We start from the raw sequence: 25874 nt of genomic DNA on the forward strand, positions 1-25874 counted from the left end.
TGGACGAGGGCCGAATAAAGGGGTGGAAAGGAGCCCAAGTGGGAACGAGGCTCCGACGGCATGGCTTTTGGCAGAAACGTTCTCCTGGTGCCCGTGGATCGACGTTGCCCTGTCCTCGTAGAGGAGACACCTACATGAAACCCGGGCACCAGATCTTCACGGTTAGTCCTGACTCCTGGGTAATTTGTGCCCGTGAGTGGCGGCCGACGAGGACTGGCTGCGAGAAGGGGAGACGGGGAATGGACGAGTTTGATTGCATCTGCACTCGGCTCTCGAAGGAGGGTGGACTCGGAAGATGGTGCGATGGGGAAATTTGGTAGCCCTTTCACTAGGAAGCATGGGCGGCCAGCGACGTCCAGGCTGTTGTTTCTTTTCTTTTCTTTTGGACTCGTGCAGCGCGTCTAGAGGAGAGATGGAGAGGTGGGAGCCATTGAGCAGGGAGCGTTGCATTCTCTTCTGTTGCTCCGGGGGATCGCCAGGCAGAGGCTTTGTTTTGGGGGGAGGCGTCTGTGTGGTGGCTCAGATAATAGTGCCATCAATCAAGGCTTGGAGGTCAACACAGGCACAGTAGAGCCTGCGGAGGGACTGGTAGGCTGGTCGCTGCGCTGTTATTATAATTGGATGTGGAGGGTCGAGGGGGGGAAGCACTCATCAGACTCTTGGACAGCTAGACTCTCTCAGGCTGGTGCGCTTTTTCCTTCCGGCTGTCAATGGGCACTTTAATCTTCGCCTCGACTCAGTTGAAAAAAGACCCTCCCTGAGCGTGAGAGGCAGACGAGTCCTGGGACCAACAGCCCTTGCTAGTCCATCCACCGACCTGCTCGCTTCTCCTAATTTCTTGTACCCGTCCCAAAACACATCCCGTCCAAACGCCTCATTATTCTTCGACTTTCATCTCTCTCTCCTCATATCACTCAACATTGTATCTGTTTGCCTGCCTCCTTCGCTTGCAACCACCGCCGTCCTTCCTGTCCCTCCACGTCGTCCTATCGACCTTGTCTATCCTTGATCATGTTTCCCTGAACGACCTCACACGCAGCTATTCAAAATTTCCCACGCCTGTCCCTGCTTCTCCCAGTCGACTCGACTCGTTGATCTTTTCACGGCGGCCTCACCGCGGCGCACCTCTGCTCGCAACGCTCGAATGACACATCTAGCCCTTTGAATCACCATTCAGAACCAGCTTTTATGATCGTATTTGACCTCTGAGTCCCTTTGCGACAACCTAGCTCCTAATTCATTCGGATCTCTCGCCACTGTTTCCATCATCACGGATTCTCACAAGGTGCCTACGAACAAAAGAAAAGACGATACGATACCATCTTCTGAAGGAGGAGAAACACTACTTCATTACGCCTTGGGCCATAAGATACGCCCCTAAGAACGATCACGCTTCGTTTTAGTCACCAGAAAGTAACAATATAGAAAAATTTCCACGGACACGATGGCGACGTTTTCGAATGCTTCCGAGCCATTCTACGATGGACTGACAGATTCTTCTCCGCGAGCCTTTCGCAATCCTCCGTTGAACCGACAGATGGGAAGAAATGAAGGATATGGAGGTGCCAATCAGCCAATGTTTGGCAACGAAGGTCCCCTCCCGTCCATGCGCTTTGATAACATGAGAGACAATTTTGGCGCGCCGATGCCAAATCCAGGTGCTGGAAATGTGCATTTCCCCTACGATCCAGGCGCGGCGCAGACTTGGAATTCTACTGCCCCTTCCAACATGCAGTCTTTTGGCAACGGTATGGGCACAATGCCTCAAAACCCCACCTATGGGCCATCTCGAGGCATAAAGCCAAGTCGCGGCCGTGCCGCCATCTCCAATGTAAGTCATCTCACACGTCCACTTGGAAACATCAAACTGAGTTGTTTCCCAAGCTATGGTTCCAAGACCAACCCGGTCCACTTCAACAGCCCCAGCAACACCCTTCTCTTGTTGGCCCTCGAGCTGGAGCTCAAGGCCGTAATGATCCTAACGAAGACGACGATGAATTGATCCCGACAGCCATAGTAATCAAAAACATCCCCTTTGCTGTCAAGAAGGAGCAGCTCGTTCAGCTTATGGTTGACATGAATTTGCCATTGCCCTACGCGTTCAACTACCATTTTGATAATGGCGTGTTCCGAGGATTGGCCTTTGCGAACTTTACCTCGCCACAGGAGACTGAACAGGTCATCCAAGCGCTGAACCATATGGACCTGAGTGGACGCAAGTTGCGAGTCGAGTACAAAAAGATGCTTCCCTTGGCAGAGCGTGAACGCATCGAAAGAGAGAAGCGTGAGCGTCGTGGTCAATTGGAAGAACAACACCGGCCAGTGCCCCAGTCGCAGCTTCACAATCAACTCTCGCTGTCATCCATCCCAAGAAACACACCTTCACCCTTGTCGCATCGCGGCGGCGGCAAGCCTGGTACGTCTGCAATACCTGGATCGCCAGGAAATGGCCTAACCTATACAACAGATATCGACATGAACGATCCCAAAACCCTGGAATTCTACACCGAAATGACTCTCTTCAAGAGAGATGTGAGCCGCGAGGTGCTCATCTTCCCTCCTACCCTGGACCCTGCCTCTCGCCGAATCGTCCATACGCTTGCACACCATATGGGGCTGATGCACACTTCTCGTGGGAGTGGCGATCAGCGCCAAGTGCATATCCATCGAGCCGCGCCAGGGACCAATGTCAGCCCGCCCCTTCCTGGTCCTTTCGGCAGCAATGATGGTTTGAGGCAAACTCTTGGTCGCTCTTCCACTGCCGATTTCGCCGAGAGCAGGCAGTATGAGGGCCCCGTCTTCAACACCTTGCGCGGCCAGTCGTCTGTCGGCCTCTTGGATGTCGACTCAAATGCTTTCAATAGAGTCGCTGATAATAACCTTCGCAATGCAAAGTCGTTCGCGGACCTGCGCTCCTGGAGCCCGTCACCAGTTCCTTCCTCTGCCAGCTTTCCAGCTGCTCTGCAGACCAACGGGGCACGTCTTCAGGGCTTGAACGACACCGCCGGCTCTAATACACCCACATTGCCACCGAACAGCTCCAGCCAAGGTGCCAACAGAGACGAACCTTTTTTGATCTCCGCCTTCAACAACATGTCAGTTAACAGTGGAGGAAACCAGACCAGTCCTAGACGTCAACGAAGCTTTTTCGGCAACGGGTCCGAATGGAACGACAACCCGAATTATCAAGGCGCTGGCCCTATTGGCAGCAAACGAACAGTCAGCATCGGACCCGAGTCAACTTCGCAAACTTCCAACCCGATGCGCCAGTCACGAGGACCCAGTGCCAACAACACTATCGGATTTCGCCGCCAAAATGGACGTGGCAGTGACGAATTGAGGGCGGCCGCTTCAGCGATCGCCGAATGAACGAGACATAACACCCAATATACCCCCTATGATGATGCTCGGCAACCGAGCAAATGACGAGTCAATGATCCACGAATGACACGACCATCCTCCGACCCAAAACAAAAGTTAGACGCATAGGGCAGCCTTGCACGACTGCATGATTGGACTACAGAAAAAGATTGTTGTAACGACTTGACAGGCTTCATGGTGCGGCAATACAGCATTTTATTTCATGAGAACGCCGAGAAGACTGATTGATTGATTTGTATACTTTTCCATTTGTGGAATTCTGAGGTGGTCGGGCGGTGCATGTCTAGGCGTTGATTATCGAGGATCACTCGAAGCAAGAGACGACACGGGCTAGCCTGTTGTATGTCGGGTTAGATACGACGGAGCTAGTCTCCCATATCTGGCTCGATGGGTGTGTTGCTGGAACTGATGTATAAGTTACACTCGTTTAATAAGCTTAGCAGAAGCTCGAGGGCTACTGCACGTAATACTGAAATTCTCCGTTATAAAATCATGTCCTGCATTTCTTGGAGATGCTCTACTCTGACTGGACTCGTGCTGACGGCATCTCTAGATATAAAATATTACCTACGTCCTGGTAATGCTTGTCGTTGGATATGCCGTCGGCCACGTAACGCGCTGTACCTTCCGCTGTACATCAGTCCCTTGATTACATCAGGCAAATGCCAAGACTTGGAGAATGCTGAAGCTGCTCGCTTTTCACCTCACCTCAACCCCTTATCATGATCAATATCCAAGCATTGTTGTCAGGTGTTCAGGACTGCAAGTCTTCCTGTATCGTATTGTTGTGATGTCTGGCCTTTGCATTCTGCTCGTGCAACTCTGCGGTCTGCGCCCAGAGGAAGATGCACGGACAGGTAGAGCCGTGACTCGCTGAGCTGAGCTCCCTCTCCCTCTCAAGGATCCTCTCTTGGTACCGTTTTTTTCCTTACTGGCGCATGTACCTCGTGAAGATTTCTGCTCAAGAGAAGCTGTACTCAGTCAACAGATCCCCAGAGGCTACCAACGCCATCAACCAGCACGATATCCTCGCGGAGGACGCAGGCGTCGCACAACCAGATGCCAAGTGATAACTAACCGTTTCGGGACTAGCGCATCCATTGTTATTCCGAGCCGTCTGCGCCTGCTCATTACTACTGACCTGCCACCCAGTTTTGCTTTTACCTCGTGCCATTCTTTATCAACACCACACCAGACGCGTCGTCAATACTCCATCCATCGCATCCCACCACAACTTTTGGCGCGTATTCAATCAGACACCCAAAACTCATTCATCGACAGCTTTCGCAATGGCAGGAGGCAAGGGCAAGAGCATCGGCGGAAAAGCCACAGGCGCGAAAGACTCCTCCGTCAAGAGTCAGAAATCACACAGCGCAAAGGCTGGCTTGCAGGTGGGCATCTTCACATGTTTTTCTCTGCCCGTTCGAGAGGCGCGCTTTGTTGCCGATTCAATACGGACACTGTCCCTCCCGCAGCGAGTGGACGCCTTCCGATCAGGCGATTTTCGGTGTTGATTAGGCAGCACCGCCCTCTCGAATTTTCTCCATCCAGGTTTCGCTTCCTATGGCGGCGCGCGTTATTTGCGGATTGATTGAGAAGTACTAACGCGTCATTCACCAGTTCCCGTGTGGGCGAGTCAAGCGTTTCCTAAAGAACAACACTCAGAACAAGATGCGCGTCGGCGCGAAAGGTATGGCTTCCCTGCGCGCAAAGGTCTATGGATTCACGCTAACTCTCTACACAGCTGCCGTCTACGTCACAGCCGTTCTGGAGTACCTCACTGCTGAAGTTTTGGAGCTAGCAGGCAATGCTGCTAAGGATCTCAAGGTCAAACGTATCACCCCTCGACATCTCCAACTCGCAATCCGTGGCGATGAGGAACTGGATACATTGATCCGCGCGACTATCGCCTTCGGTGGTGTTCTCCCCCATATCAACAGAGCCCTCCTCCTCAAGGTCGAACAAAAGAAGAAGAGCAAGGCCGAGTAGAGTATATGCAACAATAGACACGCAATCAAAGTCGAACCGTCGGCTTCTCTGGGGCATTCTTCGATCATGCGGATATGAGGGCGTTGCTAGGCTACGGGGGGCGAAATCATTGAATTGATTACGCGATGATGGTACATGTGTTTTTCTGCGAACAATCAAAGAGAAAATGGATCTTGAATTCCAGGAGGTTATCGTTGCATGTGTGTGTTGTTACTGCTTTCCGGTATTGGAAGAGGAACCGGTTTGCGACTTGGCTGCGAGGCTGGTTCGCTCAAACAGAATACCCTCTGCTAGTTTTTTCGTATGGAATTATTCTGATCTATCACAGGGATCTCGTGCGTGTAGGCGTCATTTAGTTATCCCGTCTGCCTCCATGTTATCAGGCACCAGCGTGCTTGGATCCTATGCCGTTTGCAGATGAGCTATTTTTCCGGGGCAATTGCATGAATTTGAGGTGCCATGATTTATCTCATTGCACATCGACCACTGGAGCATTTTCAAACCTCAATCAGATGGCCATGCTGTTGATATGAGTGACGAAAGAGCTGTGCCGAGTGTGGTATCACCAGTATCTACCCAGCCTCGAAACGCCATCAGAAGTTTCACCCCCCAGCGCCTCGATTGAACTTGCATGTGCAGAACGACTTCTGTGGTCTCTGTACTGCTTATACTGCGCCCTCCGGGTATTCTGGTGGTCACCGCTGAGCCTGACTCGTGAGCGACAGCCTGCGGCAAGTCGGGGATTTGTACGCCTGGGGGTGGGACTGTGGAAGCAGGAGGATTTGTGATTGGATCCAACGAGGGTATGTATCACCTCGACTTGATACGTGTTGAGAGTGGCACCGGGCGGTGGAACCGCCGAAGATGTACCTGTCCAAAGAACTCGAAGGCTGAGACCCGCTAACGAGAGATGAGGCGTGTGAAAGAAAGCATTGCTTGATGTGTGAGCGTGTCTGGTGAAGGCTGGTAAGTAAGTTGTCTGACTGACTGCTCTGGGACAGAAGGCGACCGACATTGCGGATTCGTCTTTCGCCGGCTCTCTTCAAGGTACACCTTTTACCACACCCTGGATGGTGCTTCTGCTTTCATGCGATAATGGATGGAGAGCCCATGTGCGTCAATATACTCTCCTTTGCGCACTACTTATGAGTGATGGGAGTCGAGGAATATCAACTGATACAAAACTTGTCATCAGTGGGTTGAGCAAAGCGATCCGCTACAGGCCGGGCTCGTGAATGCCTCGTCCAGAGAAACACAGGGCCAAATCGCTCCTCAGTGCCGCGTCGGGCGCTGGAAACAGAAATTCTGTGTGACAAGCATTTCACTCACTTGTCTTTACGTTCTGAGTTTGATTGCTTGAACCGTCCAAATTGGCCCGGTGACACGGTGAGGCTCATTTGCCCATGATAGTTTACAGTCCTTCTTCGGGCATGATATAGAAAGGCGCCTCGCATGCTCCTTTGCCATGTTTACTGGCTGGGCGCCTACGTTTTCTTCTCCTTCTTCTTCTTCTTCGAGGACACTTGTACTCGGATCACGTTTGCGATCCGAGCTCGTCAAGTACAGTTTGTTTTACAACCACTCTTTCAGTCCTAACTTCCTATCTTTTTATTTTGTCTTGGGAGATCGAGAGCCACCCGGCAGGGCAGCAAGCCACATATCACAAGGGTCGCACCTTTGTTCCTGCTCGAGACGCGGCAACGGAAAGCGAGAGATGCCATCGACATCCAACGCGGACTCTGACATTGATAGCACCGAATACCAACGTGTCTACCCGGCACGGCCTGACTCGAAACCAAACGTCAAGGGCCATACAGTCCGCTTCCTGGGAAGATTGAGAGGAAAGAAAGGACGATCACCGATATTGTCTACTCATCACGCCGGTGTAGAAAGAGGGAGGAGTCGGAATAGAGCTACAGAGAGAAGGTCAGTCAGCCAGTCAAATATCATTCGAAAGTCAACCCCGATTCCCCTCTTCTTTGTTGTTGGATGTCTGCCCTTCTTCTTCTTTCCTTGGCTGCATTGGGTGTGGGTGACAGCGTTTACAAATGAGCTCGGCAAATATGGGACATTTGGATCAAGTACACACACAAGTCACTCTCGAAGCAAACGTGCCACTTATCCCACGAGGGAAAACTAAATGAGGCGTGGCTAACATGACTATTTTGAGGTATACAGAGATCGAAGCCGACGCCGAAGCCGCAGCCGAAACCGAGGCAGAAGCCAAAGCCAAAGCAGTAGCAGAAGCAAAAGCAGAGATACAGGGAAGATGGATCGTTTCGGCCGCAGAATTCACGACCTCGAAGACGGCCCGCAATGCATAAATCTCCTGTCAGGGCATGATCGAGGGGGACAACCCGTGTACCGTGACCTTGCCGACCCTCGAGGCCGAAGAAGAATACGCATGTGTAGACACGGCGAATACCCCCAGGCTTGCGGACAGTGTGAGTGGGAAAAGATAGACGACGAGAGGAGGAGATGGAGGAGGGGCCCCGGGGCCGGAAGGCGGAATGATGATGATGATGGCGACGACGATGACGAAGAGGCCGAGTATGTTTATCGTGACAACGACAGAGATCAATGTCGAGGACGAAGTCGAAGTCGAAGCTGTCGAAATTGGAGTCGAGGTCGATCTCGTGTTCGAGGAAGACGGGGACGAGAAAGAAGGGGAAGACGATCACGCGCGTGGAGCCTGTCGTCCAACGGTTCAAGCGCATGGACTACACATGAAGACTTTTATGACGAGTGGACATTATGGCCAGCATTGCGGCGACATCGTGACCGCGGTCGCTCGCGCGGGTGGAGGGCTTGGTGGCCACGAGACCACGCGAGAGAAAGAGAGCGAGAACGAGAGCGGGGCGGCAGAAGAGCACGACACCAACACCGACACCAACACTCGGACACTCCGGCTGGGATGATTCAGATTCGCAAAAAGGAAATCGAATACGGTGATGATGGAGCGTCAGAGATTCGCGTCTACACTGTACGAGACGGCGGTGAGAAGAGTCGGGCCCGGCATGGGCATGGGCATGGGCATGGGCCCGGGCACAGTCGCGGTCTCAGGTATCATCATGATCACGGTCACGGTCACGGTCATGGTCATCAAGGCTTTCGTCGTAATGGTCCTTACTGCTCCATTCTTCGCGGATATGATCACCACGGATACGGCGGCGGTAACGACAGAGACTTGGGGAGAGAGAGGGAGAGTGGGCAGGCACAGGACTACATGAACGATATGAAGGAGGCCGCCAGGCTCCAGAGACGGGCGGCCGCGAATGCAGAGTGGTTGAATAGGCATTACGGAAGTTGAGAAAGTTGGACACATTCGAGACGAGACCCGTACCTAGCCAAGCTTTGAGGTACCTACTTGATCGTCAAACTGTACCTACCTACCTCAACTTGGTGTTCTCATGTGGGAAGAAAAAGAGCAGGACGAAGGGGCACGTCAGGTCAGGAGAGGTAGAAGGAGCAGGACCTGGGACTATGTGAGTGAGTGACATCTCTTCATCCAGCGTACGAGCAGAGTAGGGAGGTAGTGTCAAAGAGCTACGACGAAAACCATCCAGAGGCGAGATCGATACTCGGCATACCTCAGGTACCTATTTGAGATCACGCTCTGCTTGCATCTTGCATCTTTATCCAGATGCTAGATTCCCTGAAAGTACTAGCATCCATTAGAGATCAAGTTAGTTGTAACAACTTCCATCCGGGGCGTACAAGAAAGGCTCCGGGAAGCATCGTACAATCTTCACCTGTGGTGACCTAGCCCCGTCCATTGATTGTATCTTGGAAGAAGCATGATGGGAAGTCCCTCCGGGTAGTTAGAACTCTCCTCATCGAGGTAGAGAGTAATAAGTAATTCCATCAGCGAAGTCGACCGCGAAATAGCAGTACAAACATAGATCGTTCGCAACAACCATCGGTACCTCGCACCTCTTCATCACCTTTCTCTCCTCGCTTCAAATCGTCTTCCTGGCCTTCTTGTGAGCCTTGTAATTTCCCTCTTCTCGTCGCCTCTTTGGTCCTTGACCTGGGTTTCCGGCGACGGGTGAACGAGAATTCCATCCACCTCCGCCAGGAGATCCCCGATGCACCTGCCCTTGTCCCGACATATTGCGATGCTTTGCCTCAATGGCTCTCCGAACTTGTTTCATTTCTTCGTCGGAATCATCGCCCTTCGACTCTGCCTTTTTCCGATTCCTCGTCGGCGTGCGATGATTTGAATGATCATGCTCCTCTCCCTCTTCTCCGTCTGACTCGTCCGACGGGGAGTCGGCACCGTTGCCCACATCTCTGGCTGCCTGCGATCTGGATCCGCGTTTCGTCTTGAACGAGCCGTAGGTTTGGCGTCCAGGAGGTCCGTTGTTCCAGATATCATCCTCCTCGGAATCGGAATCTCCATCAGTGATTTGTGAGAGTTGGTTGAATCGCGTTCCGTTGACTCTGTCACCGTCCTTCCTTGAACCGTGTGCGGTCTGACTCGGGTTGGGAAACGTCATCTTCAGATCGAGAACCCATTCTGTGTCTGCGCCTTCTCCGCGGTCGAACGTACTTATGCCTCCTCTTGATTGCCCAAATGTGGATATTTGTGGTTCGGTGGTAGGTGTCTGGGGCGTTCCTGGTGTCGACGAAGGAGACGATGTCTCGTAATCAATGCGACGTCTTTTTGAAGGTTGATGTACTACTCCCGGCGACGAAGACGATTGTGTCGCTGCGGCTGGTGAGGTAGCAGTGGAGGCTGCTGCACGTTGCATAAACTGTCCATCCAATAACCTGAATCAGTGACCGATCTCCGTAGGACTGACGCGGCGGACGATGTTCAAAAACTCACTTTCATATTCAAGAGACGCGAAGACATGGACTTCGGTTGCGCCTGTGCGCCTTGGGTGCTGAGTCCTGCCATCTCGGTTCTCTTTCTTTGTCACACCTCTGCAAAAATAAAATAACTGTAGATGCTAGGCTAACATGGGTGTGAATCGTAGTTAGTAGTTGCAATCAAGGCCACTTGCACGACAGTGTTGTCTCGTGTAGTCTCTCTCAGACCGTAGACAAGCGCAGGTTGGTCGACGACAACATCAATCGTGACGAATCCTGCTCAACGACACACGAGTCTGCCAGTCTCTAGTACTGTGAAGCCGCTGTGTGAAATTATGCCCGTAAAAGGATCGATTGAGCAATGCTCATAAACATTAGGCGCGGGAAAAATGTTTAAAGCACGGAGAAGCGATGCATTGTCCAAAGGCCCCGGAAAAACCGACAATCGTACTTGGACGGGGAGGCTAGAGAGGCCAAGCGGCGGGAGGATAAACATTTTACCGGGCAGCCACAGCCACACACTTTTAATCTCTCAGTCGGCAAGGCTGGAGCTCAAGATTGTCACCTTTTCCTGTCAAATGCCATTCAGGCAAGGATGGAGTCGCCGATAAAGAAGAGGCGGAGGCTACTCCGTGGAAGCATGGTATTGCGCAATTGCACATGAAAAAAAAATCCAATTAAACAGGTAAATAACAAATATGTACTGATCAGCGACGGGCACCACCACAAGGTGACATGATTCTTTCCTCCCCTTATCTCTTGGACACACCGTCATCGTCACATCACATCACGACATCCTCATATCCCACCCATCAGTGATAAGAAGCATGGACACTCCCTTGTCCGGGGATGGCCCTCAGGCAATGGAGACATCAAAAGAGCTGCCCCTTGACAGTCTACCTTGGACGACGAGGTTGCGATTACGGTTCGTGAACGATGTCGACACGGCATGGGCAGACACGATTCTGCTCGCGTGTTTTTTCACGACCGGAATGGTCGATTCTATAGCTTTCAACACCTGGGACTGCTTCGTCGGAATGCAGACTGGTATGTCGCGACAGTTCCCCACGTTTCGCTCGGTCCTCGACTAAACTCTCATGGCTAGGAAACACCATATTTGCGGGTCTCGGGGTCAGCGACTTGCCCAGCACCATCCCAAAGTACACCTGGACGAAATCGCTGGTCGCCATCCTGTCGTTTTGTCTCGGCGCATTGTTCTTCTCGAGATATCATCGATACCTGGGACCGCTGAAACGATGGGTCATCACCTCCTCATTCCTCATCCAGACCCTGTTCATGATCATCACCGCGTCGTTGATTTCTGGCAATCTAGTTGCGGAAACAGACCTCTCAGAGACAGCCGATGGTCGAGGCAGGTTCCCGTGGCACGAGCTTTGTCCGATTGCTCTCCTGGCGTTCCAGAGTGCGGGACAGATCGTCGCGAGTCGTGTGCTCAAGTACAATGCCTTGCCGACCGTGGTCTTGACGAGCTTGTTCTGCGACTTGATGAGCGATCCGGACCTGTTCACAGCGGGTCTAGTCCAGGATCCGGATCGAAACAGGCGAGCACTGGGAGCGGTTTTGTTATTCTGCGGCGCAACTGTGTCTGGGGCTTTGATCAAGACATCGATCGGCTACTCTGGGGCTCTATGGATTGCTACCGGAGTCAAGGGGTGCATGGTGTTGGCATGGCTGGTCTGGAGCAGCAAAAAGTCACAAGTGAAGAAATAGATACAACCGACCCTATAGATTGTTGTGTATATATCCTTCGAGAGCGATTCGCATTTCTCATCGCTTCTCTCCTTGAATCGTCGCAACCACTTTTCTCGTGTGTTTCGATGCCCGGAATTCTAGATACCAAATCCCCTGCCACGTGCCGATGTTCAATGTACCATTAGTGATGGGGATGGTCACACTTGCTCCGATCAACGCTGATTTTATATGTGCCTAACAAACCGTTCATTAGCTCACCAAGACATTGAACGCATCTCTCTCTCTCTCTCTCTCTCTCCCTCTCTGAGAATCTGGGTATACGCACTGGCATGTCATCCAACCCTTCAGCAGAGTGTCTGTAAAGGTTGCCTTTCCGGTCTTCGGGAGCGATTCTGTCCAGAGCATCACTCATGTCTTCCCTCACGTCGGAATCCCAGTTTTCATTCAAGGACAACGCACACGAGGTGTGTTGAACGAACAGGTTCAGAATCCCGACTTTGTAGTCCTTGATCTCCGGCAGAGACGACTCAACATGGTCGGTGATCAAGTATGAGCCTCTGGACTTGGAGGGCAGAGTGAAGGTTTTCTGGAACCAGGAAGACGACATGTCGACAGAATCCAGAGGCGCACAGCCGGTTGGACAGGTGACGATGTTGGACGGCGATGAAAATTGACGGGTTGAAAAGGCTAGTTTCAGGGCGCAAAGCGGCAGTCCGAGGAGAAACTGTGGCAGACCGGGAAACAGGCCGAGTATGAGGATAAGGACACAGGTGACGGTGAAGTATTTCGAGTCCACGAGGCTGGTCGTAGGCATATCGAGAAGAAGGTTGATGTGGTTTATTCTCACAGACAGACAAACTACGTCAGATGCACTAACTTACCTAGTTGAATCCCCCACCAAGCAAGTCGGTCCGTCGCCGCTTCTCGTGGGGATTGTTCCTCTCAACACAAACACGTTAGTTTTCAGGGACGTTGAATATCACCATCGTCGCTTCATACTCTATCAACCCCAAGTGACTAAGTGTGTTCCTCTGTCGCCTCCCTCCCCAAGCCAACTATTGTTCTGCGACCACTTCAATCTCCACCAACGCATCTTCCTTCGCCAGGGACGTCACCTAGAGAGTAAAGTCAGTATACATCTCACATCCCTGTGAAGTGTCGTAGAATCACAGACCCCAATCAGCGTCGATACAGGATACGGTTCCTCGAAATACCTAGTTTTTCCAATCAGCCATCAAAACAAAACTTCGCTTGCGAGCGAGTGAACACACTTGTCCCACACTTCGAGGACCTTCCTGTAGTCTTGCATGGGAATGATGTAGATTCGTCTCGAGACGATATTGTCAAAAGTCAACCCGCAAGCCTCAAGACACGCCTTTATGTTCAGAATAACTCGTTCCTAGCCCGGCGAAAGTTAATCATCTTGCTTGTTTCGGAATGCAATACATCGGAGGTGAATTTTTTGGGACGGGATCAACACCTACCGTCTGCGCTTCGATGCCTCCTTGCACAATTTTCCCCGTTTCCGGATCATCGCCCATCCATCCGGCTAGGTACACCATTCCACTTTTCGCTTTGACGACATGACTGTATTTGCCGTTCGGCTTTGGAGCATTGGGAGCCCAGACAGCTTGCCGAGTGTAAGACATGTTTGTGGGCAATGTGTGATATTGGTGAAAGCGCTGGATCTCGGATTCTCGTGACTCTCGACGTACACTTGCCTCGAGGTGGTGAAGTGAGAGTGTCGAGCCGTGCCTCTACCTGTTCCTCTGTATGTCGCATCCTCTTGACGGAGGACGCCGGCCTTTGGCGGACTTGAGCGAATACGTCTAGCGCTCTGTACTATACGTTAGTGGGCGGATATGACATCTAGCGGGTGACGGTCTGAATCAAGGCTATAACGTCACGAAAGCCCGCGCCAGCACTGACCTCGAGAAACATTGAAGGTTCGACGCCTCTCTAGTCTGGGCCCCTGGGGGACCAGCATGATTGCCCGGTACCAGGGACCCCAGGACCTTTAACTAGGACTAAAAAGCCCCGCAAGCTCGACGCTTTATTTCGGATCTATCATATATGATATATCACATTTTGATATATCAATCGTCCGGGCTCGCCGGGCCTGTCAACTACCTCGTACCTGCAAGACCCTTGAAGCAGAGGCTGAGCTAGCCATGCACACGAGCATGGGTGTCCCGGCTTCCAGCAGGGTCGGGTCCCCCGATGCGAGATGATGCTGCGATTGGTCTTTCCCCAGAAGCACACATTTCTCGACCAAGTACCTCTCGATATATTCTTGGTTACTATCTAGTACTTTGCCTGCAAAAGACGAGGTGCCAAGGGTCGAGAACCGGGACGAGCTTGGGAATCCCAACCTCTGGATTCAACTCAGTATCAATCGCATGTGCGGATTATCGAGCAAAGGGGGGTGGAAAGCAATACCAAGGGTGGAAACTGACTTTACCCCTTCGGATTAGGCACAAACCAAGGGGCTACTTTTGTCGAAGTGTACAACGTCACTTTACACTAGCGATCGAATTCAATCTGAGATCTCACTCGGTTTACGAACATCATCGATCGAAACTGAGTCGAACAGATCCGCCGCAGTTCAATCTCGACACAGACATACAAGGCTCGTGACGCGACTCCATTGGGGACCTGAAGCACATGCTTACATGACTTCTACAGGATCAGGATTCCTCATCTTTGGTGGAGACTGAAGATTTGTCGAGGATGGAGGAGGGCATCAAGCCTAAGCCTAAAGTTAAAACTGTACTGGATCAACAGTTCATTGTGGTAGGTGATGACTCGAAAGATCATGTCGATACTCTTCAACGCAATTTTGTGCGTGATAACTCGCTTTGTCTATTCATTTGAACCTGTTCGACAATAAAGAAGATCAAATTGTGACATGATGAAAGAGTATCTACATGATGTTGCAGTTGAAAGGTTCTTATTAGACTGACATTAATGAATCCAGACCAGAAAACACTGGCCTTCCGATCTTGAGAACCTACTTGAATGGCATGCGAGGAATGAAACGGATCTTGAAGCACTCAAGCTGAGGAGGAAGATTTTGAGTAAAGGAGATTGGCCGGAGTTGATAGAGGACATCATGAACTGTTTTGAAGAGATGGAGTGGTCGCCAGAGCTCAAAAACAAGCTCTATCTAAAAATTCAATCGAAGCTGTTGGCGGTGTGTAATCGACTGGGGAGAGGCAGGCAAGGTACGCAATCAAAGGTCGAACCCAGCTCGGAGAGGAAGGGGCCCAGGGACATGGGTAATGGAGAGCGGACAACGGAATACGAGGAATGATGAAGGGCGACAGATATCTCTGCCAAGTTTGAAGGACAGTTTCGACCCTCTGTGGCTCTTGGAGCCGGTAGTGACGATGGAACCCAGGATTGGAATCGACAATGCACGAGCCGATGCCCCCTGGGTGCGAGACACAAGACGAGGCTGAAGGAGCCATTCCGTCCTGCCATGTAACCTTAGACAAAAGCAGAAAGAGAAAGGAAGGAAGTGGATGACAAGGACCTGTTTTCTGTTACTTTGAGCCCGCCAACTTGCACAGAGAGCGTTAAAACGTGCCTCAAACGGTCAGTGTTGCTTTCTGAATCTCGGGGCGACATGCCGCCGTGTGGGTGTACAAGTCGGATTGAAGAAGTATCACCATCAAGGCACCCTGCCATCGTACAACTCCTGTCTTGATTGAAGGCTTATTTTTGTGATATGTACAATCTCCGCCCATCAAAAATCATCTCTGTTCAAAGGCAGTTTCACCCAAAGACTCAGCCAGATGCTCTCCTCTTATTTGAGGATATTGTCCCTGGATCTCTCCCTTTTGACTAGGTGTGGCCGGCATTTGTACTTCCATAGGGTCGCCGGTTGGTGCTAGTGGGTAAGTTGTGCTCGGTAGTGACTCGAGATATTTCTTGTGTTCCTTTTTGGCCTGTTCCTTGTCAGCGGGATACTCTAGAAATCAAGATCTCAGGTCATCCTCACATATGGCAAGCCGCAGTAAGTACACCAACAGATTTGTGGCTTGTCCACGTTGATATAGATCTTTGGGTGGCCCAAGGGACCACCACCGCCGTCACATGCGACCCGTTTATCGTCAACCCATCGGACGGGTTGTTTGTGGATGAGCTCGATTGCGGCATACGGGGCAGGCTATAACACAGTTCTTAGTACATCTTCCGGTCTCTTGAAGCGTGGCGCAAGGCATACCTGCGCTTCGATGATCGTCTGTTCAAATCTCGGTCCTGTCATTGCGAGCTCTCTGGGCATTTGGCTCCGAGACCATGGTTTTGCTCTATTAGGTGCTTGTAATTGTCGAGCTCTCTCGCCATCGGGGACCAATTCTTGTAGTGGTGCATCTGAAGCGCCCATGGAGTCAACGGGGGTTTCGTCGGTCTTAGACACGTTGGGAGTGAGTTTCCGTGATGTTGGGTCGTTGGCCTGTTGGAAGTTCTCTCCTGTTCCGGGACCCTGGCGCAGGAGGCGGGCTGAGGCAGAGATGGGACGACATGATGTTCGTGATAGGATTCGAGGGACTGCCGCCCGCAGCGAGGGGACTAAGGACGACATGGTGGCAGGAGTGTAGAGCCCTGTATGGTTGTATGTGTTGCTCGTTTGAATCTGGAGGTCATTGAGCTTGAGAGGGTGCAACCAATCAGAGGAGTTGCATATCGGGATTCTTGGCGGGTGGAGTACATTGCCCTACGGTGAAGCATACAAGTACTTATCCAACTATGGCAACACCTCTTCTCATATCACCCAACAACACCATCTCAGACCTATGCGTAAGGGAGGGAAGATTGTACCACAGCCGCGCTCGGTATTTACTTCGAAACGCACTGCTGCATGTTCGCCGAAACTTACAGCATATCGAACGTCGCGAGACAGAATAATTCGGGACGGGGCTCTTGCAAAACAACAGCAATATTAAGGCCACCCACTTACCGCCCCATGTTTGACCATGCCATTTTGCCCAGGTTTCACAATCCTGGTTCCTCAGAGAGTACCACACGAGGCTAGCACCTTGAAATGCAAGGCAAGTTGACGAGAGAGTGTCCCACATCACCAGGCGTTCTCGCCCCAATTTGAAAAGATATGCGGGATGCCTGAGTGATAAGCCACCCCTAGATTCCTGCTCCACGGTTGTAACTGTTTTTGAATGTTTAGACTACCTAGTCACGCCCGATTTGGTCTTTCCAAGCGCTGTAACTCGTGATGGGACCCTTTCCTTCTACAGCGTCTTTGCACATTTTCGACTCCTCAAGATTTCCGCTCATGGAAAAGTCACAAATACTTCGGCTCCCATGAGTTTCTAACATCCAGGCTCCAAGTCTCTAGAGTAATGCGGTCAGAAGCTGAGTATCATGAATTAGCAAACAGTGGGCAGGAGACATTGCAGACCCCGAGCGATGTGACCTACGAGAAGGGTTCGGGCACGAGGCAAGCCTGCCTGATTGGCCTGGGCTTCAGCATCTTGGTTGGAATCACTTTCTTCGTCCTGGGTTGCGTCGTACCGCACAAATTCAATGGCGAAGATGATGCCATAGCATTCTCGCCAGTAGTTTTGGAGCTGCTCACCCTCGGCATCGACTTTGCGGTGCTCATTATAACGGAGATCAATGGCTATGTAAGTAATGCGTGTTCCCCTTCTGTCCTTGATGGCCGCTCTGTTGGAACAATCTGTTTAGCTCCGAGCAGGGCCATTGCCTGCTGGAGATAATACCCGAACAGCTTGGTCCCAAAGCGCTTGCTAACTCATTATCTTGCGGACAGATACACAGTCTTTCACTGCGGTGGGCACTCTCCCGCGAAGGCAGACTCGACTTCAACAGCAGTCTCCGTCTGCTCACAGTGTCCCAAAAGACGCCTGCAAATGGACTTCTGGCCAATATTGCTTATTTCATTACGCTGTCATTCAGCTACGGAGCTTCATCTGTCATTGTCGTTCGCAACACCTATGTGATCCAAGCGGAAGATCTGGGATCGTCCGCAGAAGAATGGAAAAAACACAGCCACGATGCAAACTTCAGCCGTGTTGGACCTTTAAGCTTGGGTATCGCGATACTTGTGCAATGTGCTCTTTCAATATGGTGTCTTCAAAGTCAAACGTTCGCCAGTTGGGACTCGAGTCCACTTACAACTCTAGCAGCGACTCGGTCGCGCAGCGATAGTCTACTTACGCAACCTGAGATATCCGAGTCCAGATCTTCTCCGACCAACGGAAGACGGTCTCCCTACGCTTCACGCCCGAGGATTCGTCTTGTCCTTGTCCTCGTGACGATTGTGTTTCTCGCATTCGTTGTTTGGACGGCTCTGCTCATTCCGTACGGTATCCGCAATCAACCAAATGGTAATTGGGCATTCTTCCCTACCTCGACCAATGGCAACGAAGTGGATGATCCGAATACAATGACCATCTTTCTCAAATTCTTCAAGGTTCACAACGAGGTGTATGAAAACCGCCATGGCGGATTGGGCCCCGACTACGTTTCCGAAGCTAATCTCTTCGGGATATTATTACTGTACGTTGTTCTCCAGTCGTTCATCACCATTGGTCTCCACAGCGCCGAGCTTCAAATCCTTATGCTGCGTGATGAGTCTTTGTGGCAGAAGTCAGCGTCGGGATACATGAGTCGGTCTTTTAGTTCGGTCACGGCACCGCTCCAATCCCCGCCAAATGCCGCCTTGCTGCTGTTCAAACCTATCCTCCATTGGCTCTTCGCAGTAAGTCTGAGCGTGGATTATGCTCAAGGCATGGCAATGCGAGCACCACAGACGGCATACCTCACCGCTGCGTGGGCAGTCTTTGTCCTTTTCACCTACGGACTCAGCTTCTACAGACCAAACGGCGCGCTACCCCAGACATATGGACGGTTGGATACAATGCGAGACAAGGAGCTAGAACGGCTGGATAGTGGTCCAACCTGAGATGGGGACGGGCGATATCGCTAACGTAGTTTCTCTATAGAATTTATCGACTAGTCGCGTATACACTGCGACCCACTCGTTTACTCACGGCCTCACTCCTCGCGCTGCGTCGATCCTTTCTTGCGTGATCACGTACTCTCTCGGCACACCACCCTTGCCTTGCTCGGCGAGCTCCACCCCGTGGGCCTGCAGAGCCTTCCAGTCCTCGCCCTTCAAGCTCTTCAGCGCCAACTGCGCAACGTGTCTACCACACAGTCCAGCATTCGTCATGCCATGGCCACTATAGCCCGCTGCGACAAACAGACCATCGCGTCCCGGCACACCTCCAACCCAAGGATGGCCGTCTGCCGAGCTCCCAATGATGCCGGTCCACGAGGCCGCGATGTCCAGCAGTCCGCTCTTGCTCGTGCCCGTGCCAGTGGTTGTCTGTGGTGCCCCACCAGCCTCCTCCTCAGCCTCCAAGTTCAGGTGTTCAGGTAGACTCCTCAAGTACGCCTCGGCGTCAGGGTCGACATAGTCGTCGTCGCTCACGCCGACGCCGTTCCCTCGGGCCTGCGCTCGGCCGCCGCCAAACATGAGATGTCCACCGCGGCCAACGACTCCTCCCGCATCCTCGTCCAAGATCGGGTTTTGGACAAGGTAATCGCTCATGACCCTATCCTGGCCCTCGACGCCCATCATCCCGTAGCTCATGGGTATCAGGCGCTCCCGGAACGGCGAGCCCTGCGGCGGCAACAGCGCCGACATCTGAGCCTGTACGGGCGAGATCAAAGCCTCGAACTCCGGCATCAGATGCGAGGTGTAGGCGTTCGTCGCGAGAATGACTTGTTTCGCGTGCACTTCGCCCCTGCTCGTCTTGACCGTCCAGCCGTGGCCCCCCTGTACCTCTTGGATGCTCGCAACGGGCGTCTCGGTCTGTAGATTCAAGGTTACCTTGGAAGTTTCGCCTCCCCATTCGCCGCCTCCTCTCCATTGTCCTCCGCCTCCGCCTCCGCCTCCCCATCTCCCTCCTCCTCCTTCGCCATCGTCCCATTCTCCTCCTCCCCCGAATCCTCCTCCGCCTTCCCAACTTCCTCCTCCACCTCCTCGTCCCCCGCGCCACTCACCTCCTCCTCGCCAGTCTCCTCCCCCTCCCCACCCCCCTCGTCCTCCTCGCCCTCCCTGCCATTCTCCACCTCCTCCCCATCCTCCTCCTCCTTCCCACCGTCCTCCGCCGCCTTCGCTCCTCTCGTACTCCTTGATCATTTCCCCCCAAAGCCAAATCATGAGCTTGTACGGGCTCAAACTCGCCGCGACAGTCTGCACGATGGCGCCGACGACGCCCCCCGTCAGTCTCAGGTTCTGTAGCTCCTCGGGCGCCTCGACGACCTCGACAAGCTTTCTGTGCTCCGCCGTCACGAGAGAGCCCTGCAGCGCGGCCTTGGCCTCGTCGAAGTACGTCTTGTTCCAGAAACCCAGCACGCCGGGGATCTGGCGAAAGTCGCACGGCACGTCGTGCAGCTTGACCAGGTCGCGGATGTGCGCGTAGTTGCGCATCTCAAAGTCGATGATGGCAGGCCGCTCCGCGTGCACGAGAGGTTGACAGTGTCCGCCGTTGCGGCCCGTCGCGGCCGAACACGTCGTGCGGGCTTCGAGGACCACGACGTTCAGAGCTTGCCCGGCGGCGGCGGCGGCGGTGGTCAGGATCTCATGCGTTGCAAATGTCCCCGAGATGCCGGTGCCGATGACCACGATGTCTGCCGTCGCCGGGAGACCGGGTGTCGAGCGGTGCTTCGCCACCGGGTTCGGGTGTGATGTCTGCCAGAAGGCCTTGGTCGGGTTGGCAGATGGGAGGCCAGCCGGGCCTGTCAACAGCGTAGGTGAACAAGGGCCAGCGTCGCCCATCTTGATTCGATGTTGGAATTCCCGTCGTTTAGCGATGATCAAGATAAGAAAATGTATTGTTGATTACACTGTCCAGAAATCAATACCTGTCTTGGGCATCAACAAGACAAATGATGGTAATGAACAAGTTCGAGCGCCGTTACGGAGTAACGGGATCGGTTGTATCAGGTGAAATAAAAGGTCGAGTGGATATCGACAACGTGGTCATTGATAACATCAAGCCTCTCAAGCCTAGCCCTCGGATCGTTGCCGAGACACGCATCTATTTAAGTTCTCATACCGGGACAGCCTTCGATAGTCTTGACTGCTAGAAATTACGGTAGAATGTCATGCTCCAACAAACGTGCGCGTTAAACCAGTAGAATGCTCGATGAGAGTCTCAGGCTACGCCTTCGCGGCCGGGAAACGCCGCTGCGCGTCGGCCAATAACAACGTCACCACGTCCTTTACGACAGACTCTCGCCCAAGGTAACCACAGTATGGACTACTCCGTGAGTTTAGGCCCGATGTCTACCTATCTCGATGTGAACTGACAAGGCGTGACCGGATCAAGCTATGGAATGAGGGCAAGCTCTTATTCAATTCGAAACATCATAATGTCATTGCACTCATATTGATACTGCTTGCTATTACATAGTGTTGAGCACGCTCAGGTCAACTTACAAGCGTCCACTATTCCGTAATACTCAATATGATAGACTTACGGGGTCTTGATACTCGTTTCGCAGAAGAGTTCTGTCCAAACCTCTCCTACTCTGTCAACACCCACTTCTTTTCTGCCTCCTTCGTGCCTTGTCTCGTGGCAATGCACTCGAGAGTGTTTTTGATGGCATCTTTGGCACATTTGGGAAATTGCTGTTTCAGCACTTCGACTAAGCCGATCTTGGTGAGAGTACTTCCTGATACAGCATTTTTGAAAGCTGGTAATAGGTTTGTATCAATCAATTTGACCGGCTTGACGGATTTGGCTTTGGCCTGTGTTGATTTCTTTCCAGCCTGCTCGTGCATGTCATCCGATTGAACTGATGTTAGAGTCAGACTTCCACTGTTGGGATCAACTGTCATCAGGGGCAACCTCGGAGGCTGCATTGGCGTTTGTGTGTTCGTTGTCTGAGTCTTTTCACGCTTGGCAGGTGATGGCCTGCCTGTATCAGACCAGTGCTTCGTCGAGAACGGATCAATGGGAAATGTGGTTGAATCGTGCAAGACGTCGATTCGATAGACCGAAAGGTCGAATCCTTCTTGGGGCGATGTGTTTGTGCCTTCCCAGCACAATCCACTCGATTTGGGCTCCAATTCAGACACGGTCTGTCGCTTCAGCATGTCATTTTCGTCGTCAAGAAAATCGTCCATTTCCTCGTCAGCGTCTTCATCTTCTGACTTCTCATCTTCGTCCATCAGATCAACATCGCCTTCTTCAGGCTCCTGCCATTCAGCCTCGCTGTCGTAGTCATAATCTGTGTTTGGCAAACCCCGATGAGCCGGGTTGACGGCAATCTTGCGACTGGTCCGAGGCGAGACAACTCTTGTGTAAGTACCCTGGTATGCCGGTCGAACATCCTGATGGAAGTAGAGGTACTTGGTTGGGATCGTTGCGAACGGGTCTCTATAGCCGGAAAGAGCCGAACCTGTGTCTGTCGAATCATTCATTTCCTCCAAGACCTCCAAGATCGCTTTGACAGGCTTAATCCGAGCCGTCCGTCTACGTTTTCGAAATTGTGTATTGAGCTTTTCTGGTTTGATGCCCTGATTGAGCGGTAAAGTTGCCTCGGTTGTTGACTTGTGGAAGCGATTGAACGGAGCCAACTCCATGTTTTCGCTGACAAAGAACGGTAGAATCCATTTGTTGAACTCGGGATTTGCTGGTTCACGGGCCTTGGTCTCAATCAGTGGTGGTGCCATATCGAGAGAGGCAATTGATGATCGACGACTGCGTGTCCCCATTGATACATCATCTGCGCTATCAGGAGGCGTAGATGCTGCAACAGGACGGCCGAAGAAAGCGCCAATCCGCATTTGTGACTGGGAAAAGCATTAGCATTTGTCCTAGAAGAACTCAAAAAGCAGCATACTCTCTCTTTCTTCAAGGCCTCAGCAGCTTTTCGTCCCTTTTCTGCTTCCTTCTCGGCCTTGATGGCGTCTTTCTGTCGCTGTTTTTCCTCCTTGACAGCATCCTTGGCCTTCTTCTCCTCTTCTTTTCGCTTCTTGTCCTCTTCTTTGCGTTTCTTTTCTACCTCTTTCTGCTTCCTTTCTTCTTCTTTCTTGGCCTTTGACTCGGCTTTCTGTCGTTCTTTTTCTTCCTTTTCCTGCCTCTTTAAGGCCTTTTCGACTTCTCGCTCGGCAAACGTGAGCTTGCGTTTCTTGGAGTCGGAGGGTGCCATCTCGGGTTTTGAGGGACTCATCACAGGGGTGGACCCTAACTCGGTCAAAGGCGTGCTCGCGGTGCTGAGAGCAGGGGAAGCAGAACGTGACCGAGTCACAGGAGTGCTTTGGAAATCAAGTGGCGGTGTTATAGAGGAAGGATCGTGTACGAACTCGCCGACATAGTTGCGTTTCTTGGAAGGGGTGAGTTGCTGAGGTGGGTGGGAAGGAACGCATGACATGGCAGAGGTTTGAGGTTCCATAGTGCCGTACAACAAAGTGATATAAAGACAGAAAGTACAAGAGTCGGTGCATGCAGTCTCCGACAAAGGGAGGCAGTAAACGTAGATGGTTAAGGAGCGGCCTGCATAGCAACCTGGTGAATGCTGGGAATTGTAGAGACGCGAACACGCGTTCTACGTCGATGCGCGCGTTTCCACGCCAAGACCGGGATCTCCTGACCGGCCTCCAGACCGCAGATCCAGTACGAGTACGGAGTACGGAGCACATACGGTAGCTATCCCATGCACTGGAACTGAATCTCTATGGATTCCATAAACACCGAGCTCATTTCTGACCAGGTACTTGTTCCTCAAGAACAGCGCGCTTTGGCGTCCGGATTACACACACTACTCTGCGCTCAGCACAGCCAGTCTGTCATGTTTCGACCATCACTGCCCATGCTTTGCGTGACGCCCGCTAACCAACCGAAACGGACGGAAAGGATTGTTACAAGGGCATAACTAATCCCCAGTACACCTGCATGAACTCACGTATGGCTCGAATGACTGTCGATTCGTGCCAAAATGAGCTCAGTGCAATTGGGCACGACGGAGGTAGGCGCTATCAGCATTTCCTCTCACATCAAGATGAACGGATACATCCGGTGATAAACACCCCTGCCTTCAAATAACGTGCTGCTATGCTTGATCTGCTCAGTCTGAAGATAAGTCAAAGGCACTGAACTTCCCTCGCTGAATAATTGCGAGTGTCAAACCTTTTTCATCTATCGCCCCAATAGAGCCAGCATGTTGAGTTCAACCACACTGCTTTGTGTGCTAGGCCTCGTGGCTCTGGCTTTCTATAAGGTGATCCTGGAGCCATTGACATTGTCACCATTGTCGAAGATTTCAGGACCTAAGCTGTGGGCTCTGACGTCTATTCGCCTCTCCCTTGAGGACTGGAAAGGCACAAGGACAGTCACGATCGGCAAATTACACGAGAAGTACGGCACGGTGGTCAGGATTGGGCCGCGGGAGGTGTCGTTCAACAGCACGTCCGCCGTGCGTTCAATATACGGTGCTGGCTCGGGGTTCGAAAGGCCTCCTTTCTACTATGGCATCTTTGATGTCTATGGAACCGCAAATCTCTTTAGTTTCAGGGGTGTCAGACCCCATTCTGAGAGAAAGCGGCTGCTAGCTCAGGCCTTTTCCAAGGGCGCTATACTCAAAGGACATGCCGCTGAGATGATCGAAAGGAACGTGACTAACTACTTGCGATTGATAGAGAGCCACGGGGGACACAGCGTCGAGACATTTACAACTCTACACTATTTCTCTCTGGACACTATCAGCCACTTCATCTTTGGCTCCGATTTTGGGGGCACCAGCTGTCTGACGGGAAACAAGGAACATCAAGGATTGCTGGACGACATATTTGATCCTGCTCGTCGAAGGTTGATCTGGTGTGCTATGAATTTTCCCAAGGTCACCACATGGCTCTACAGTAGGACCAAAACTACGGAGCGCCTGCTAGCCCCTTTCCTGCCCATGAAGAAGCCCTCAACATTTACTGGCGTCCGGGTGTACGCTTTCAATTCCTGGAAAAGATTCCACGCAGCTTCGGCGGAATCAAAGCTCTCCCCGACCACGACAAGGTCGATAATGGGGCTTCTGTGGAAGCGGCACGAGAGTGTCAAAGGGTCAGATGGACTCTCAGACATGGACATTGCGTCAGAATGTGCCGACGAGTTTCTTGCAGGAGTCGACACCACAAGTGACAGCGCCATGTTTCTGATTTGGGCATTGTCCAAGCCGGAGAACAAGAGGTTTCAAGAGAGGCTGGCGCAAGAAGTACTTTCGATTCCACCAGAGGCACTCGATCATGACGGCGTGCCAAGGGTTGAAGTGGTTGATAAGCTCCCATTCCTCGATGCGGTCATCAAAGAGACATTGAGAATGTACGCGCCAATACCAGCATCCGAGCCGCGAACAAGTCCAGTCGACACCGTTATAGACGGCTACAAGATCCCTGCTGGTACTATAGTCGGAGTCGCGCCATACTACCTTCACTATCGATCCGATATATTTCCCGATCCGCGGAAATTCAACCCTGAGCGTTGGCTGCTCGAGAACGACAAGGTTTCTGACGACCAAATGGCGGAGATGAAAAGAGCATACTGGCCCTTCGCAAGCGGCGCAAGAATGTGTATAGGTATGCATCTGGCCCTGGCCGAGATCACGACATTAGTCGCCGCCGTCTACCGAGAATACGCAACAACGATTCCAACACAGTTCTTGGACGCCACTCCTGGGATCACGAGTCGATTCGAGCTGTTTCATGACGAACTCCAATCTCGTGTCCTGGAGCATACTTCCTACATTGACTTTACCAAGCGGAGGTAACGGCGATATAAGGTCGATAGACCCATGTATGTATTGTAGACGACACCAGACAGACGTTCACATGCGTAGCTGTAACCGGGTACGTCTTCCTAGGTAGCCTTGAAAGAGGACTCGTGTCTCGGCGCGGACGCATATCGATATATTTTGTACGAGGTACCACC

General features: G+C 52.1%; 13 protein-coding genes across 13 annotated transcripts; 7 read left to right on the forward strand and 6 right to left on the reverse strand.

The window, feature by feature from the left end:
* Positions 1-1444: 1444 nt before the first annotated feature.
* Positions 1445-3369, forward strand: PV08_09371 (uncharacterized protein; the record flags this gene model as incomplete). Its single annotated transcript, XM_016383690.1, has 3 exons — positions 1445-1831; positions 1885-2416; positions 2468-3369. 3 exons carry the CDS (start codon positions 1445-1447, stop codon positions 3367-3369), a joined length of 1821 nt encoding a protein of 606 aa, XP_016232313.1.
* A 1301-nt stretch (positions 3370-4670) lies between these two features.
* PV08_09372 (histone H2A.Z) lies at positions 4671-5370 on the forward strand (the record flags this gene model as incomplete). The annotated part of the gene is made up of 3 exons (XM_016383691.1): positions 4671-4772; positions 5002-5071; positions 5126-5370. 3 exons carry the CDS (start codon positions 4671-4673, stop codon positions 5368-5370), a joined length of 417 nt encoding a protein of 138 aa, XP_016232314.1.
* Positions 5371-7904: 2534 nt separating this feature from the next.
* PV08_09373 (uncharacterized protein) lies at positions 7905-8288 on the forward strand (the record flags this gene model as incomplete). The annotated part of the gene is made up of 1 exon (XM_016383692.1): positions 7905-8288. The coding sequence occupies one exon, from the start codon at positions 7905-7907 to the stop codon at positions 8286-8288; it is 384 nt and encodes a 127-aa protein (XP_016232315.1).
* Positions 8289-9329: 1041 nt separating this feature from the next.
* PV08_09374 (uncharacterized protein) lies at positions 9330-10273 on the reverse strand (the record flags this gene model as incomplete). Its single annotated transcript, XM_016383693.1, has 2 exons — positions 9330-10127; positions 10202-10273. The coding sequence occupies 2 exons, from the start codon at positions 10271-10273 to the stop codon at positions 9330-9332; spliced, it is 870 nt and encodes a 289-aa protein (XP_016232316.1).
* A 739-nt stretch (positions 10274-11012) lies between these two features.
* Positions 11013-11916, forward strand: PV08_09375 (uncharacterized protein; the record flags this gene model as incomplete). The annotated part of the gene is made up of 2 exons (XM_016383694.1): positions 11013-11232; positions 11291-11916. The coding sequence occupies 2 exons, from the start codon at positions 11013-11015 to the stop codon at positions 11914-11916; spliced, it is 846 nt and encodes a 281-aa protein (XP_016232317.1).
* A 57-nt stretch (positions 11917-11973) lies between these two features.
* On the reverse strand, positions 11974-12712 carry PV08_09376 (secondary thiamine-phosphate synthase enzyme; the record flags this gene model as incomplete). Its single annotated transcript, XM_016383695.1, has 2 exons — positions 11974-12132; positions 12224-12712. The coding sequence occupies 2 exons, from the start codon at positions 12710-12712 to the stop codon at positions 11974-11976; spliced, it is 648 nt and encodes a 215-aa protein (XP_016232318.1).
* A 241-nt stretch (positions 12713-12953) lies between these two features.
* PV08_09377 (uncharacterized protein) lies at positions 12954-13547 on the reverse strand (the record flags this gene model as incomplete). Its single annotated transcript, XM_016383696.1, has 4 exons — positions 12954-13013; positions 13073-13112; positions 13170-13297; positions 13383-13547. 4 exons carry the CDS (start codon positions 13545-13547, stop codon positions 12954-12956), a joined length of 393 nt encoding a protein of 130 aa, XP_016232319.1.
* Positions 13548-14628: 1081 nt separating this feature from the next.
* PV08_09378 (uncharacterized protein) lies at positions 14629-15211 on the forward strand (the record flags this gene model as incomplete). The annotated part of the gene is made up of 2 exons (XM_016383697.1): positions 14629-14739; positions 14876-15211. The coding sequence occupies 2 exons, from the start codon at positions 14629-14631 to the stop codon at positions 15209-15211; spliced, it is 447 nt and encodes a 148-aa protein (XP_016232320.1).
* A 442-nt stretch (positions 15212-15653) lies between these two features.
* On the reverse strand, positions 15654-16486 carry PV08_09379 (uncharacterized protein; the record flags this gene model as incomplete). The annotated part of the gene is made up of 3 exons (XM_016383698.1): positions 15654-15848; positions 15902-16069; positions 16127-16486. The coding sequence occupies 3 exons, from the start codon at positions 16484-16486 to the stop codon at positions 15654-15656; spliced, it is 723 nt and encodes a 240-aa protein (XP_016232321.1).
* A 772-nt stretch (positions 16487-17258) lies between these two features.
* Positions 17259-18844, forward strand: PV08_09380 (uncharacterized protein; the record flags this gene model as incomplete). The annotated part of the gene is made up of 2 exons (XM_016383699.1): positions 17259-17543; positions 17690-18844. 2 exons carry the CDS (start codon positions 17259-17261, stop codon positions 18842-18844), a joined length of 1440 nt encoding a protein of 479 aa, XP_016232322.1.
* An 84-nt stretch (positions 18845-18928) lies between these two features.
* On the reverse strand, positions 18929-20728 carry PV08_09381 (uncharacterized protein; the record flags this gene model as incomplete). Its single annotated transcript, XM_016383700.1, has 1 exon — positions 18929-20728. The coding sequence occupies one exon, from the start codon at positions 20726-20728 to the stop codon at positions 18929-18931; it is 1800 nt and encodes a 599-aa protein (XP_016232323.1).
* Positions 20729-21478: 750 nt separating this feature from the next.
* On the reverse strand, positions 21479-23352 carry PV08_09382 (uncharacterized protein; the record flags this gene model as incomplete). The annotated part of the gene is made up of 2 exons (XM_016383701.1): positions 21479-22750; positions 22801-23352. 2 exons carry the CDS (start codon positions 23350-23352, stop codon positions 21479-21481), a joined length of 1824 nt encoding a protein of 607 aa, XP_016232324.1.
* A 765-nt stretch (positions 23353-24117) lies between these two features.
* On the forward strand, positions 24118-25713 carry PV08_09383 (uncharacterized protein; the record flags this gene model as incomplete). Its single annotated transcript, XM_016383702.1, has 1 exon — positions 24118-25713. One exon carries the CDS (start codon positions 24118-24120, stop codon positions 25711-25713), a length of 1596 nt encoding a protein of 531 aa, XP_016232325.1.
* Positions 25714-25874: the final 161 nt, after the last annotated feature.

This window comes from Exophiala spinifera, assembly GCF_000836115.1.
Source record: "Exophiala spinifera strain CBS 89968 unplaced genomic scaffold supercont1.7, whole genome shotgun sequence".
Taxonomy (NCBI): domain Eukaryota; kingdom Fungi; phylum Ascomycota; class Eurotiomycetes; order Chaetothyriales; family Herpotrichiellaceae; genus Exophiala; species Exophiala spinifera.